The sequence below is a fragment of the Pyrenophora tritici-repentis genome, chromosome 1, assembly GCF_003171515.1.
Source record: "Pyrenophora tritici-repentis strain M4 chromosome 1, whole genome shotgun sequence".
Lineage (NCBI taxonomy): Eukaryota > Fungi > Ascomycota > Dothideomycetes > Pleosporales > Pleosporaceae > Pyrenophora > Pyrenophora tritici-repentis.
In genome coordinates, this window is record NC_089390.1 from 4,794,931 (window position 1) to 4,809,530 (window position 14,600).

The 14,600-nt window shown below is 50.2% G+C and overlaps 8 protein-coding genes across 8 annotated transcripts; 6 read left to right on the forward strand and 2 right to left on the reverse strand.

Annotated features, from left to right (window-relative positions):
- Positions 1-3: 3 nt before the first annotated feature.
- PtrM4_018900 (uncharacterized protein) lies at positions 4-2,081 on the forward strand (the record flags this gene model as incomplete). Its single annotated transcript, XM_001931756.2, has 3 exons — positions 4-186; positions 251-806; positions 874-2,081. 3 exons carry the CDS (start codon positions 4-6, stop codon positions 2,079-2,081), a joined length of 1,947 nt encoding a protein of 648 aa, XP_001931791.2.
- Positions 2,082-3,673: 1,592 nt separating this feature from the next.
- On the forward strand, positions 3,674-4,451 carry PtrM4_018910 (uncharacterized protein; the record flags this gene model as incomplete). The annotated part of the gene is made up of 3 exons (XM_001931757.2): positions 3,674-3,751; positions 3,800-4,196; positions 4,249-4,451. The coding sequence occupies 3 exons, from the start codon at positions 3,674-3,676 to the stop codon at positions 4,449-4,451; spliced, it is 678 nt and encodes a 225-aa protein (XP_001931792.2).
- Positions 4,452-4,963: 512 nt separating this feature from the next.
- Positions 4,964-6,403, forward strand: PtrM4_018920 (uncharacterized protein; the record flags this gene model as incomplete). The annotated part of the gene is made up of 2 exons (XM_001931758.2): positions 4,964-5,247; positions 5,335-6,403. 2 exons carry the CDS (start codon positions 4,964-4,966, stop codon positions 6,401-6,403), a joined length of 1,353 nt encoding a protein of 450 aa, XP_001931793.2.
- A 145-nt stretch (positions 6,404-6,548) lies between these two features.
- Positions 6,549-7,503, reverse strand: PtrM4_018930 (uncharacterized protein; the record flags this gene model as incomplete). Its single annotated transcript, XM_001931759.1, has 5 exons — positions 6,549-6,625; positions 6,677-6,884; positions 6,951-7,003; positions 7,064-7,253; positions 7,390-7,503. 5 exons carry the CDS (start codon positions 7,501-7,503, stop codon positions 6,549-6,551), a joined length of 642 nt encoding a protein of 213 aa, XP_001931794.1.
- Positions 7,504-8,127: 624 nt separating this feature from the next.
- Positions 8,128-10,229, forward strand: PtrM4_018940 (uncharacterized protein; the record flags this gene model as incomplete). The annotated part of the gene is made up of 3 exons (XM_066103344.1): positions 8,128-8,422; positions 8,484-8,787; positions 8,843-10,229. 3 exons carry the CDS (start codon positions 8,128-8,130, stop codon positions 10,227-10,229), a joined length of 1,986 nt encoding a protein of 661 aa, XP_065965546.1.
- Positions 10,230-10,944: 715 nt separating this feature from the next.
- Positions 10,945-11,317, forward strand: PtrM4_018950 (uncharacterized protein; the record flags this gene model as incomplete). The annotated part of the gene is made up of 2 exons (XM_001931761.2): positions 10,945-11,239; positions 11,292-11,317. The coding sequence occupies 2 exons, from the start codon at positions 10,945-10,947 to the stop codon at positions 11,315-11,317; spliced, it is 321 nt and encodes a 106-aa protein (XP_001931796.2).
- Positions 11,318-11,779: 462 nt separating this feature from the next.
- On the reverse strand, positions 11,780-12,943 carry PtrM4_018960 (TehA, Tellurite resistance protein and related permease; the record flags this gene model as incomplete). The annotated part of the gene is made up of 3 exons (XM_066103345.1): positions 11,780-11,787; positions 11,852-12,728; positions 12,785-12,943. 3 exons carry the CDS (start codon positions 12,941-12,943, stop codon positions 11,780-11,782), a joined length of 1,044 nt encoding a protein of 347 aa, XP_065965547.1.
- Positions 12,944-13,409: 466 nt separating this feature from the next.
- On the forward strand, positions 13,410-14,246 carry PtrM4_018970 (uncharacterized protein; the record flags this gene model as incomplete). The annotated part of the gene is made up of 1 exon (XM_001931763.1): positions 13,410-14,246. The coding sequence occupies one exon, from the start codon at positions 13,410-13,412 to the stop codon at positions 14,244-14,246; it is 837 nt and encodes a 278-aa protein (XP_001931798.1).
- Positions 14,247-14,600: the final 354 nt, after the last annotated feature.

Here is a 14,600-nt window from a genome sequence, read left to right on the forward strand (position 1 = left end):
ATCATGGACACTCACAGCGTCGGCGAAGCGCAACCTCCCGTGGCTGAGTCGCCAAGTATTAACGGCTTAGGACACCCTACAGTGGCGGAAGACAACCGCGGACAAGTTCATCATCATTTTCCAGTATTCAACCGTTCAACTACTACCATCTCGGATGTCGTTGATACATTTCTAAGCAATATCAAGGTAAGCTATTGTCGTTGAGACACCGTATTACTCTCTTCTCGCAGATACTTTCTAACATTCAAAGTTGCGTTTTGGTGACAACTCGTCTGAGGTGGCTACCATCCTCAACGTGTTGGGCGCGTTCAGAGCCGGGAAGGCGTCGAAGAAAGACACTCTTATCACGATCCGGATTACCCTTGGTAACCAAATAGATCTAAAGCAAGACCTGATGAACATACTGTTCCATGGAGACGCAGACTGGGGCATGGGCGATTTCGATTTTAGCTGCCATCAACCCACCAATCCTCCTAGTCCTAGCCCGCGATTCCTACAGCCGGTCCATCAGCCTCAGATGCACCTACCTTCTCCAACATGGTTCAAAGGTAGCCAGGCGTTCATGTCAAGTATCCCAGCTGTGACGGGTGGCTATATTGGGCACTTTGGCTATGACCAGTCTGCTTCACCAGCAACACTGCAGACACCCCCGGGTCCTTTTGGCACTCCCAATGCGTTTACATCGCCTCATGTAGCTGAACCATTGTCGTATAAACATCAAATGAGAGAAACCTACGAGACGGAGACGAGCCCTCAAGGCCTACATTTTGATCACATACAGCCTGGATGGGGCCGATCAGAGCACCGTAAGAACATCTCAATGCCATTCGGTTCGAGTGGAATCTTGGAGAACTTCTACTGACATAAGTATAGAATCTACTCCTTACTATGGCCAAACCTGCTCCCCCGAGGCGTTCAACCCGGTGCTTCATCGTGCACAATCCTTTGCTAGCCACCATGTGGAAACTTCCACCTCCTCCCATGGGAATCGCCCACATGAAGTTGTGTCGTCTGAGAGGACAACTTCTGCAACAGCCAGCCCATCTATTCTCGGAGCTCCCATTGCAGTTCCTGTAGGTCAGCTTTTGGATGACTCGCACGAACCTCCGAAGAAGCGTCGCCGCCAAAAATCGACCACCCGCCTTCAGTCAAGGGACAGTACATGCGTAGAAAACGATCCCGGAGACGAGGAGCCCACCCCTTCAGTACACAACACCCAATCGACCCTTTCAACCCAGCCAACGAAGGAGCACAAGGAGAACCAAGCTCAGGAAGGAGGCTTTGCACCGTACATACACAAGCTTTGTGGAAAGGGCTTCTCTACTAGGTCTAAAGTCAAGAAGCATCATTGGGGAACAAAGATGGATGATCTGGAAACAACTACAGGTTGTTGGGCGAAGCACAAGAAGCCAAACATGACTTGGAATGAGCATCCAAGCTGCCAAGATGCATCAACGGCGATCAAGAAAATCAGTCCTGCTTTGAAGAGACAGAGGCCGTCCAGGAAGAGAGCTTCATCAGTTTCACCACCGGTGCCCACTCCTCACGACCTTCCTCAACCCTCTACCGATCTGTATGATCCGCACGGAGAGGCTCTTACTGTCAGAGACCCAGGTTCATATCATTCTCATTACCTCCCTAGTCGAACCAGTTTTGACAATCTGCTCACTGCTGTCAATGTGGCCGCCCAAGTCGATGCACCACAGCCGCAAGGACGCATCGACTCCGTGGTCTCTCAGCTTGATGCTCAGGCAGCCGCTATCGAACGTAATAGGCAGTATGTTGCCAATTGGCAAGAAACCTCCGGTATCCCTCAAAGTGAGTCCGCATACGGTCGACATCACCCATACACTGCGCAGGGACTTGGCATTAGCTACCCGTTCGGGGGCATACATGTACCTCTGGACGTAGCGCTACCAGGCCGAAGGGCAGCCCGTGCACCCAATCCTTCTCCAGGTTCTCCCACAGATGGTTATTGGGATGATACCAATACGCGTATCTTGGACGACATGCATAGCAGGGGCGCTACTCTCCAGCCACCTTTCTCTCCCAAGTCAGAACCAAAGAACAGGCGGATCTAGGGCAGTGACTATGTTTCTTATGTTTTGTGCATAGGGTGAAGCTATAGGCCGAGTGATTCAGTGGCCATCCCGCAGTGATGGAGTCTGAAGTGTATCGATGGGAACCTGGCGGTGGAGGTGCATACGCAGGCCAGCGAAGGATGGAGTTGGACAGGACGACTGTAAATAATCATGTAATGTGTATGGCGGTGCCTCGGAGGGCGATAGTTGCAAAATGGATCGTGTAACGGGATGTTATGTCAGATGACTTGCCCCCCGCGCTCAATGTTAATGATGTGAGTGTCGGTTGACGGTATAGAAGTGTGACAACAAACGATTCCGGAAATACGCAGTTCGCGGCCTTGTTTCTGGATACAGTATACCATCCCCCACTCATCTCCTTACTTGGTGGCGTGGTCAAGCTTCCGTACAATGGGTAAGCTCACGGCCCACGGACAAGGATGAGCTGCAGGACCCCGGAGCCCAGCCGTTCTCCACATCATCCACCAAGCTCTCCCCATGTTCTTCTGCAGCGCGTGTAGGTTTTTCCGCGATTTTCCGCGAATCGTGACTTTTGCCGGTGCCTTTTGCCTACCTAATCCCTGCAAAGTGAGTTGGTTTAGTCGCGATGTTGGAGCTATGACAACCGAGGCTACTGGGCTTGCAAAATTAAGCTGTTCGCAACCGAGATAGAGGTCACAATGGATGTAGTCACAATTGAGAGAAACAGCAAGATGCGAGTATTTAGTTCATTTGATAACATGGGATGACAGGTTTTGTTTCCCCACGCTTGCGGGGAACGATGTCGTTATGGAGAGTTTGTGTTCCTGGGGATTGATAACCATGACATCTGTGTCTGGGGGCCTCTCTGCGGGGAAACGCACGTTCCACATCCCCAGTATGGCCCTAGTGGCCCTAGTTAGTTCGCGCCTTTACCTGGAGGCTGGAGAGGTAAGATGAACCGGTAAAGGATCCCAGTCATAAATAATTGTGAAGTGGTACTTGCGCCTTGACAATCCTATATAATAACCCTACTCCCTCCCCTGGCGCGCTTCTCCACACCACATCACATCAAGTCCACTTTTCGACTCGCCCGAGATTGATTAGTCACGATGCGGTTCTCCACTCTCTTGCCATTCTTTACGGCGGCTGCCCTTGCGCAGTACAGCTCTCCGTCAAACTGGACTGCTGGGCCTGACAAGGACGGCAAGTACGAAATCTCGTCCGAGGGCATCCGTGGTCACTTTATTGCGTACGGCGCGTCCATTTCCAACCTCTTTATCCAGGGCAAGGACGGCGTAGAGCGTGACATCGTCCTCGGCTTTGACAACGCGACCGCTTATGAGGGCGAGGTCCACCCCCACTTTGGCGGTGTACCGGGTCGTTACGCCAATCGCATCAAGAACTCAACATTCGAGATCGATGGTGAGACTTTCCACATCCTGCCGAACGAGAACAACAACAACAACACTCTGCACGGCGGACCGGATGGGTGGGACTACCGTAACTTCACGGTCGTGTCGCACACTAAAGACTCCATCACCTTTTCCATTGTCGACCCTGACGGCAAGGAGGGCTTCCCAGGCGAGGTTGTGAGCTATGTTACTTACACCATGACACCAAACACCTGGAACATCAAGATCGTGGCTCTTGCAACCACCAAGAAAACGCCCATCATGCTGACATCCCATGTAAGTTAGCCCGCTCACAGGCTCCCAAACTTGATGCTGACAGATTAGACCTACTGGAACCTGGATGGCTTTGGTAACCCCGACGACGAGACTGCTCTCAACCACACTTTCTACATGCCCTACTCTGGCCAGCGTGTCGGTGTAGACGCCATTCTTATCCCCGATGGAAGCATCCTTGCAAACGAAAAGTATTCGGTCAACGACTTCTGGTCATCCCCCAAGCAGATCGGTGCCAACTCCAGTGCGCCTGAGCTACTCGGTAACTGCGGTACCAACTGCACTGGTTACGACAATTGCTACATCGTGAACCGCGACCAAGGTGAAGTCCTCGACTGGGTCAACTCTGGACCCGTCGCTACCTTGTCTAGCCAGTGGTCTGGCATCAAGCTGGATATCTACACAGATCAAGAGGCCTTCCAGATGTACAGCTGTCCTGGCCAAGATGGTATGTTGTGGATCAGGAGCTTCTAATATTGTAAATACTAATACAATTACAGGCACGATCCCTTACAAGTCTACTCAAGGTGCCGAGGGCGGTAGTGGACTGGTCCCCAAGTACGGATGCATTGTGATGGAGGTTCAGGACTGGATTGACGCTATCAACCAGCCTGCGTGGATGCGAGACAAGAAGCAGATCTTCGGTCCTTCCACTGGTGCCTTCAACCTTCAGGCCAAGTACGTCTTTTCCAAGACCAACTAATTATCGAAGACTCATAAGAGTTTCAAATGAGCTTCATGATACCACTTATGATAGAATAATTGGACATCTCATCGGGATGCCGTAATGGTAATAGATGCTCTTTCCTGCTTCACTCAGTTTGTCACACATGCTCTTTCTCTCCTGCGAACCGAAACTGTCAGCTGCCATGAATTGTTAACATCATTACATCATTGTTGCCATTGATGTTGAATTGTACCTTCTCATTTGAATGCATGAGCCCTTTAAGTATCTGGACAGTGGCGAGAAACACACTTCAAGCAGCCAATCATACGGTCATCGGCATTATCCCCATTCTTGTCTATGTATCCCTCGCCTTGCACAATCATCGTATCAGCACCAACTTTGGAAGTCTTGTTATTATCCTGGTATCACCAGGTCGCCGCCGATTTTGCAACGCAGGAATCTTTTCCAAGTCAGGGACCCTGGTACGCCTTCGCCCTTACTTCCACAACGACGGATCGCTTGAAGAATAATCCTCGCCGCCTCCCACGATGAGCGCGCCGCAGGACAAATATGTGTTCGGACGCAAAATTAAACAACCCAGGTCACTGCCGCAGCATGGGGCAGAGGGTGAGGAAGGCCGCCTGCGTGCGATTGAGGCAACAAAGAGGTTATTCGGAGCGCTAGGAGGGGGTAAACCAATCCCCTTCACGACACCGCCTCCGGTGCCGCATTTTTTGAAGAAAGAGTTCGAGCAAGGAATGGCAGAGTATGGCATTGATGCAAACAACCCAGCAACCGATGAGCAGCGGCGACGATGGCTAGAAATCATGGAGTAGAAAGACAGTGAGTTTCCAGTTCAGTATACCTTTGAGTTCACTGACACTCAGCGAAAAGGGGATTCAATGTCACCTGTTCATAGCACTGGTCAACAGGTAGTACCGTCTTCATCTCGCGGACAAGACGCAGCTCCTGAAAAAGACGCTTCTCGCGAACAAGACGTATCAACGCGCACCAGACCCAATAGTCCTAATATGGACTTTGGTGGTCCTTTACTGCCGAATACCAATAATCCTGCACAATCGCCATGGAGAGAAGACTTGTTTGGGCCTATGCTTAAGGAGCCTCGTGTAGCAAGCGAGACCGGCTTACCTACTATACCATGGAGATGGGTGACGGTGCCTCGACCAAAATTCCCGGGAAATACGCCCGGTTTGCAACTAATCTTGTTGAACTGGCTGGAGGTCATGGAGGAGTTCCAACGTCGCCTTCCTCACCCACAGGCTTTTGCCGTTAACCCTGCTTTTCCTTTGAACATGACGCACCCCACTCGCAAGCGCCCCGTATCCGTTAGCTTCTACGAAACCACCACAAACCCGCACCGGGAGTTACGTTTCTTGGGCCCCGGCGACGCCACTAGTATAGTATATGGAGAGGTCGATTTGTTCGAAAGTAAGGGGCAGAAAAGACTCAGAACCTTGGAAAATTATAACCCGGTCGGTGAGGGCCGTTGGGCATTTGTTCATATTGAAGACCGTAGGAGTATGCAGCCTGGAGAGGGAAGCCCCTCCTTTGTTCTACTTGCATGGCCAACCTCTGCCGTCACAAGCAGATCGGAAAGTCTTCATACAATATACCCCAAGGATACACCACTCACTACACTTCCTCCTATTCGTCCACAGCCACCTGGCGGATCATTGAGGCGGTTGATGTCAATCTCTCAGATCCTGGACCCAGAGGCACAAAGGAAGCGTCTTTACGAAGCCATCCGTTCGAAGAGCGCTTCGGAACTGGCAGAAGTGGATACGTCTAGCAACCTACCTCCAGCAGGTTCTCAAAAGTTTGTACGGACAGTGATAAAGCTGGAAAAGCCAGGGAATACCCCGCTCGTTGAAGAGTACAGGGTTGATATGATGGTGTTCGGAGAGTGGATGGATGCGGTAGGAAGGGGTCATGGTAAGGTAGTGCTTTGGACGGAGGGATCAAGGTAATGATAAACCAGGATAATCTTCCTCTTCGGGAATAAATGGCAGTGTATACAGCATAGCTTCAAAAATGAACAGCTTTGCAGCTTTCGACGAACGTTGATATCCTTCAATGCCCGCCCACCTTGGCCACACATCGAACTATGATAGGCTACCGACCCTTGATTCTTTTCGATACAGCCGGTTGATCATCGCGAACTTCCTGTCCGACCTTTGCCTTTCCTTTTACTGTTATTCATTAGTCGTCATGGACCATCTAGAGCAGCACTATCGACTCACAACCCCATTTGAGCCAGTGATTCATGTACTTTCTTAATCGGTACAGTAAAGCCGTCTCATCCAATATCGGTAAGCCGCGTTCAGCGAGTCGCCTATTAGCTTCCTCGGCAAATATCAGCTGCACGTCCTTTGGAATTTGTGACCAGTAGCTCAAGTTTCCGGCGGGCAGTTTATCAGCGTGTGTGAGGACTGCTTCCTTTAGTAATGACTATAAATAATAGCTAGGTCAGTTCCTTTCTCCATAAAGTGATACAAGTAGAGAGGCTAGACTAACTATTGGGAACGACTTCTTGGTAGTCTCCTCCCATCCGTGGATTTGCTCTATATCTGCAACAACGTCAGTTTCCCAGTTTAGTTGCATCTACAGTCTAGCATTCAATTACGTACCGCGATTCTTGACTCTAAGTTCTGGCAAGCACTTTGAAATACGCCATTCGAGAGCTTCATTATCGATTCTTGGAAGCCGCTTCTTGCGCATACCGTCCTTGATCCTCGTCTTCATTTTCATCTTATCCTCCTCACTGATTTCACTGAGTTTAGACCCAGCATGATCTTTGCACACCTCCAGTGATATGTCCTACCGTTTTGCGTCAGCCTTAAGTGGTTGTTCGGGTTTACCGGCAACCTCCCAGCCGGAAAACTCAGACGCTTCTCGGTCTGAATTTTCCATCCAGACGAAGTGTCAAATTCACACACAGAGGGAAGTAAATTACCAAAAACTTTGGCCATTGCTCGTTAGAAAGGCCCAGAAGTTCCTTGACTCGCTCCGTACTGGTGCGTCGTGGGATCGGTGCTGCCTGACGCCAAAGTGCGGCTGCAATCCTCATGTTGCTTCTGCTGGACAGGGATGCGTCGATTGTGGAGCACGTGCACGCGCCTGCGGCAGCATGTCCCGCGTCGAAGGAGGCTGATGTTCAAGACAAAAATATCGGGTACCGATCCGGTGGTGGCGGGGTCCCGGTAATCAGACCATGTGTAAAGGTGCAGATAGTTGCATGGTGCTGTTCTTGTCCAATGTGAACAGGCCTTGTCGCTTCTATTTGCGGGCCGTGGAACGCTAGTAGCTTAGGGGCCAGACCCAACTACCTAACAACCTTCAAACCTCACTGGACACCCTGCATGTATATTCTTGTACAATATTGATAAGGCTGAGATTGACAAAGCTGAGATGGTCGGAGCTGAGATAGTGACGCCCACATATCACATTGCGGGCACAACAGCCAATACCCCCTATCTTTAACCATACAACGCGAACATGTACCGACACAAGGCACCCGTAGCCGCAGTACACGATGCAAGTTTCAGAAAGTAAGATATAACCGAAAGGATCGGATAGTATGATGTGTCACTGCCTCTGTCCCAGGTTTTTCCAGTCGTTTGTTTGTCTCTGCCTTCCCCTTACAATTCCCGCACCTTCGCTGCGTCGGTACTGTCTAGACTTTTCAACTGCCATGGCCTACGGACCTGTCCCAAACTTGAATGGCCCTGACGTTCGCTTAGAAGAAGACATCGAGTTGAGCACGCAATACAACTCCGGGTCTCATCGTAACATCCCGCTGCCAATCGATGCACAAGATCGCGAGGACAAAGATAGAGCCCAGGATACCAAGAACACTCTTTTGTCCAATGAAGTACCCATCGGAAGATGGCCTTCCAATTCGGAGCGCATGGCGAAAGTGACCCTGAGGAAGGCATTGGTCGTCGTGTTTGATACGCTTCTTGCATCTACACCCATCATGTTTATTGGTAAGAATAACGCATGTTCTGCTTTGTCTCTCGCCAAGTCTTGAGTACTGATAATTTGTAGCCCTGGCATTGTTAGCTACCAAGATAGATGGAAAGGAGCGTTCAGACTATGCGGTCAGCCTGGATGAGAAACTTTACCTCTTGCCCACCATATTTCCTCTCATTTTCGCAGCCTTGATGGGGAGGCTCTTCCGCTACCTTAGTCTTTGGTTAGCTCAACAGGGCACAACCCTCGGTATGCTTGAACATTTGATCGGTTGTCAATCTGTATTCTCCGCGCTTGAACGTCAGATATGTCTTCGTTCATGGTCCGTTGTGGGTCTAGCATCAACTCTGGTCTGGATTCTTTCCCCGCTGGGAGGACAGTGAGTACTGTAAGTTCCATTTGCGAAAAGCCCTAACTAATAACGCCGAATATAGGTCAGGACTACGCCTGTTAAATTCTGAATCTGGAGCAATACATTGGACTGGCCAAATGCGATACCTGAGCCCTGCAACGATAATGGACAGTTTTATGTCTGATGATAGCTCTGCCAGCAGTGGTCGCAGCACTTTCACGCCGGTTTTCATTGGAGCTGTCCTCAGCAGCAACCAATTCCAGACCTTCCCTATAGACTTATGGGGAAGTGTGAGACTCCCTATATACCGAAACATACAGAACAGTTCCTCAGACGGATGGAAATTGCTCCCCGAAGAGTTTCTGGACGCTAACGTATCATACGCCTCCCTGCTTGGCATTCCCGCCGTCGGTGAGCGCTTCCTCGAGTCCTATACCATCAAAGCTCGTCAATGGGATTTTACATGCTCCAGCAATAGGATTGTAACAAGACAACAGGCAACATTAGACACAGGCTACACATGGAAAATCATGTTTTATAATACCACGCTGCCAGAATGCGAAGGCAGACCAAACTGTACATTTACTGGGCACTGTAATGGCTATCCCTGTCCAATCCGCAGTGAATCTCTCACCTCGAAAGGTGTTTCAATGGCCGACTGCAATCTATCGCTTGGATACTACGAAATGGAAGTGCATTGCAATGAATGGATATGCGCTGTTCGTAGAATGAGAGAGCTGGATTTGTTCGACGAGCATTATTCCCTAAGTGACGATGATAGGCTCCGAAAGACTTTTGTCGCCAATCAACTTGTTCATCTCCCTGTCGCGGACACCTACAGCGCAGGAGATTCATTTATGAGAGGCTCAACGATAATGGAGAAGTATATCAATGATCCGTCCAATGTTATCGGGGTTGGGCCCATGCATGTAGAATTGGGAAAGCTTCCTCCGGATGTCTTCGCAGAACGGTTGACGGTCATGTACAACACATTCTGGCAATCCACATACGGAACTAGGACGTTAGGCGGAAATCTTTCTATATCCGTCCTACAAACAGGCCGATTGGACGCCGTCGAATCCGGTTCCAATGTCTCATTCATCAGAAGCGAGGCCAACTTCTTGGACAGCAATCACATGTTCCAGAAAGTAAGATGGAGGTGGTTTACGGCCCTAATTGTCTGTTCGGTGATACTCCTAGCTGCTGGGTACATTGGTCTTGTACTCAAGTACATTACCATCGCACCGGACATCATCGGCTACGCCTCTTCGCTCACAATCATGAACCCTTATCTTCTCACGCCAACGGGAGGAACTACTTTGAATGGCTTGCAAAGGTCAGCTCTGTTGCGCGACTTGCCTGTGCGCATTGGAGACGTTTGCCCAAACGACCCGGTGGGCGCGATAGCGTTTGCAAAGAACGATGTGGGAATAGTGGCGGAGCTGGACAGAAAGAGACGGTATATCTAAATGACCGAAAGTCCTAATACGGGGTCAATTGGCGACCAAGTGAGACCGATATGCGTCAAAAGGGTGCTTGCCACGGAACCTCCGGTCTGAACCGTCGCGAAGATGAATTGACCCGCGCCACACTCACATGGTACTACAAGACTCTCTCTTACCCATCGACTCAGTCAGCAAAACCCTCGAACACTACAATGTATCACATATTATCACATGTTCGGTATGATCGCCACGCCAAACAGGTATTGTGACAAGCAGCACCATCCCTGACACCCGTCTTGCACCGGCAAACGCTCAGTATACAAAACTCCGAATCTTGTTGTGGCGATTACTGGATTAATTGTTTCGCCGACATGGTCGGTTAAGGAGTATTCGAGGCATTTGGCGTGTCGCCTCAACAGCCGGCGGAGTTTCAGATGCCTGAGGCAAGAACGCCCAGAACCAACACATGGCATTGCGATGCAGGCCTCATAATTTTGCGCGCTTGGTAGAAGGCAGTGAAGATACAGTATGGCACAGATGTAGGAGTATTTAATCCATCGTCAGACACATGAGGCAGAAATCCAATCCGCAAACCAACATTCATTCAACATCCATTCTCTACGTTCATTCTCTTCTTCAGCGCTAGGTCGCCCCATTCATTAGATTTTACGATACCCAATACCTTTCTTTTGTTTACACAGGGCAATTTTTCCGACACAATCTTTCCAACACAGCCAAAATGAAGTTCACCACCACCCTCCTTGTCCTCAGCGTCGCTGCTCTCACCAACGCACGCGTCCTTTACGTCCGCCAGGCCAACTCGCAGCCCTTCACTGGCGCTCTTGGTGGCGTAGCAGCCACACCTATTCTCGACTCTGGCGATGCGACGCGCCCTTTCAGCGTCAAGGGCGACACCTTTGTCAACCTTGCGGCTGCCGTGCAGCGATCCTGCGACCAGCAGTTCAACGGTTGCGCAAACTTGGCAAACGGCGGACAAGGCGATATTTCCACGGATGATTGCCAGGCACAGAAGCGTGAGTAATAGTTTATCCGTAGATTCAATGATAGATGTTGACAAGACTTTAGAACAATGCTCGGCAGCTAGCGCTTGAGCAAGTACTCAGTCGCGTGTAGTATGGATAAAGTGACGTCTGGGACGGTCAAACATCGGATGGCGTTAAAATGCCATATCTCATCACCGGCAATAGGTGTAAACTATTGTTTGAGGAGCATTATATATCACCATATCCTAACGAAATGCAATGAACATGATGATATCTGAGAAGGCATCCCAAACTCCCTATTTTGATGTCTTTCCAGCAACGTGAAGTTTGCTCTTGTGTTCACAGAAAGAGGAGCTCCTGTTTACAGTTGCCCCTTCTCTTTCTGTGCTTCGGTCTCTCCTATGATTTCTTTCTTAGGTAGGTTTTTGAGACACGGTGCATAGAATAGATGACCTTTCCATGCACCCCGTGCCGTGCCAACTGCCACTACACACCAGAGAAAAACGACGGAAGTTGCGAACATTGTTCCCAATACCCTAAAGAAGAGACTCGGAAAGATGTTCCCCAGCTCTATCGTACTGAGCGCCATGACTCCGAGTGGGAATGTGAAGCCCCACCATCCCATGTTGAAAGGAAACGGACGAGACTTGTATATGGACGCCAGCGCAAAACACAGCCAAGTAAGCCCAAAAGCCCACATAATTAAGGCTATGAAGACGCCGAGTACGAAGAAGATGTCGCCTGCTACGGGAATGCTGGCGAGGAACTGCGTCTTGGGAAACACTTGACGGCCAACCAAACCAAGATGTGTGATGGAATAGCCACCCATTCCCAAAGGACCCAGCGGCAGGAAAGATGAAACAACAATCTCCCGTGGTGGAAGTTTGTGTAGAGCTAGTCGCGTGTAGTACATCACTAAGACTGTCATGGCAAGGGGAGTAGCCGTGCCCCACATGATGTATGACGCCAATATCGTCCCGAGCGCATGCTCTGGATTGGGTAGATGTTCAGCCACTCTAGCACCCGTGCCAGCAGCGACAATAGATGCAGCAATCGGTAGTAGCTGTGCTGCAGTAATCCGGTCCAACGCCTGCCGATTCGACGCAGATATCAGTAATACTGTAAGTGAAATAGTGACTGACACTGCGACCACAGAGTCAATCATCCAGCACACCCAGGCAAACGTAACGGCCCAGGGTCCCCAGTACGGGATACACAACGAACACCAGGCTGAAACGAGAGTGGCAAAGCCCATCGGTATAGTTCCAAGGAAGAGTGAATTAACACTGTCGGCAATCATGACAGTCCATATCTCAGGGTAGACCACATATCGGAAGACGGAGATTGAGAAGGCGCAGGAGAAGAGGATGGTGTTGAGTCCAAAGAAGAAGACCGAGAGCCAGAATAGCCAATCTGCTTTGAAGGGGATGGCGACAAAAAGTAAAGATACGATCCCGGTACCCATGGTCACGGAGAACCATGATGGTGAGAAGTTCCTGACGACCCTGCGCCAGCCGACCTTTGTTTGATTAGCTTATGTCGCTTGCAATACCTAGGTGTTTGTTGGACATGTACATCGTACTTTGTCAGCTCTTCAGGCGTGACTGGTTTGCTAGTCGTAGATGTCCTTGTTCCGCCACGAACTCTTTGGCGCGAGATAGGAGCGCGCTGAGCCGCAGGCGTAGTCAGAGCGGGGTTGTCCGATGCAATGCGATCCAACTCGTAGTCATCCATACCTTGCGCGCTCAAACGACAAGATCCGCTTCACAGCGGCGTGATTGTACAGCCTCATTCTTGCGATTTTGAAAGAAAATAAAAAACTGGCAATAATCATGTTCATCGCGGCGCCGCCACTATCCGTCATGTCAATCAACTTGGAAGCCCAGATCCGGTCACGTGCGGAGCACGGACCGATGGGTTTCACAAGACTGGACCTCGCATGGAAAAACAACCCTTACTTCGACTGCTGCCACGAAAATCGTCTCGCGAACGTTAACCGCCTTGTACCCACCGCTGCTATCGCTTCTCTCTTTTGTTGTCAGAACTTCCCGGCTCCTCGAGCTCCCACAAATTCAAAGGTTGCGCAGGCTTATCACCGTCGGGCTCACTTCCGCCATTCCGGTTGCGCCAGCACTGGACCCTGATTTTCAACGGGGCATCTGCATATCAAAGGATCTGATTACAACGCATCCACCACATCATGCCCGGTTTTTTGGACCTGCCCCTTGAGCTGCGGAACCATGTCTACGACATGTTACTTTGCGAAGAGCTGGAGCACTCGTTTCGCGGAGTCATGGTGATATCGGAGGTCTATGTGGAGAAGGACCTGCCGCTTCGGTGCTATCGCGGCCTGCTGCGCACATGCCGCCAGATATATCGAGAGTTCAAGCAAGCAATACAGCATCAAGCCGCGTCCAAACGGCTAAACTACGAATTTGACATTACCTTTTCGCATGGCAGGCCTTTCTTTTCTCTTACTTGGGTACAATTCTCCGCGCTGTCGCCGACCATCAATCACCTATGCATCAACATTGACTTGCGAACCCGAGAGCCCTTACGAGACGGGCCTCGCGAGTCGTTTGTTCCTCGCGCGTATGAGCTGACCGAGCTGTTGGAGCACTCGCCTGTTTGCTTCGCAAAGCAACTCTTCGACTACATAGCCATCTTCTTGAAGACGCTAGCAAACCTCCTTCACCAAGGTGATTCCCATTTCAGAGTCTTGTATTTGGAGAGCTTGACGCTGAATCTGCGTACTATAACCAAAGTCGTAGCGCTCGGTGGCGGCGGTCACAACCCCATCACGCTTTCACGTCGGCTTCGCGTCGGCCAAGCTGAAGCCGAGGGACTGCACGAGATTATGCGCGATACCTTAGAGACCACGTCGAAGAAGTTCCGCGCTTTCGACGCGAGTGCTTGCGACCGACTCTTCCCTTTGATACAGATTGGATGCTTGCAATTTGCTACCGAAGACCAGGTGTGGGGTGAAGGACACAACTTGGTACTGGCTCATGACGACTTCCAATGGCTACGATATTAGTATTAGTAGAGGATGCGGTGATATATGGAAGGAAGTGTTGACTACAACAGTTGAAAGGTGGTTTGGTAGACGATTTCGCTCCTGGTGATCACCGGGTTACTATATATTGCATATGGCTGCAGAGCTTTCCACTATGAAAGCGCGTTCTCTACGCAAGCTTCCTATGTCTTTGTCTTTGGTGCTCGGAGCTTGGTGTCTCACAAGCTGTTTACATATACCCACTCGCTTTTCTGTAACACGATAAGTTAATACTTCGGCTCGCTCCATATCTAGCACAAGCCAAGAATCACATACTGTAGCTTGTATCCTTTATCAGGCCTCATATCCCAGTAACTATTGTGAAAACTCCTCGCA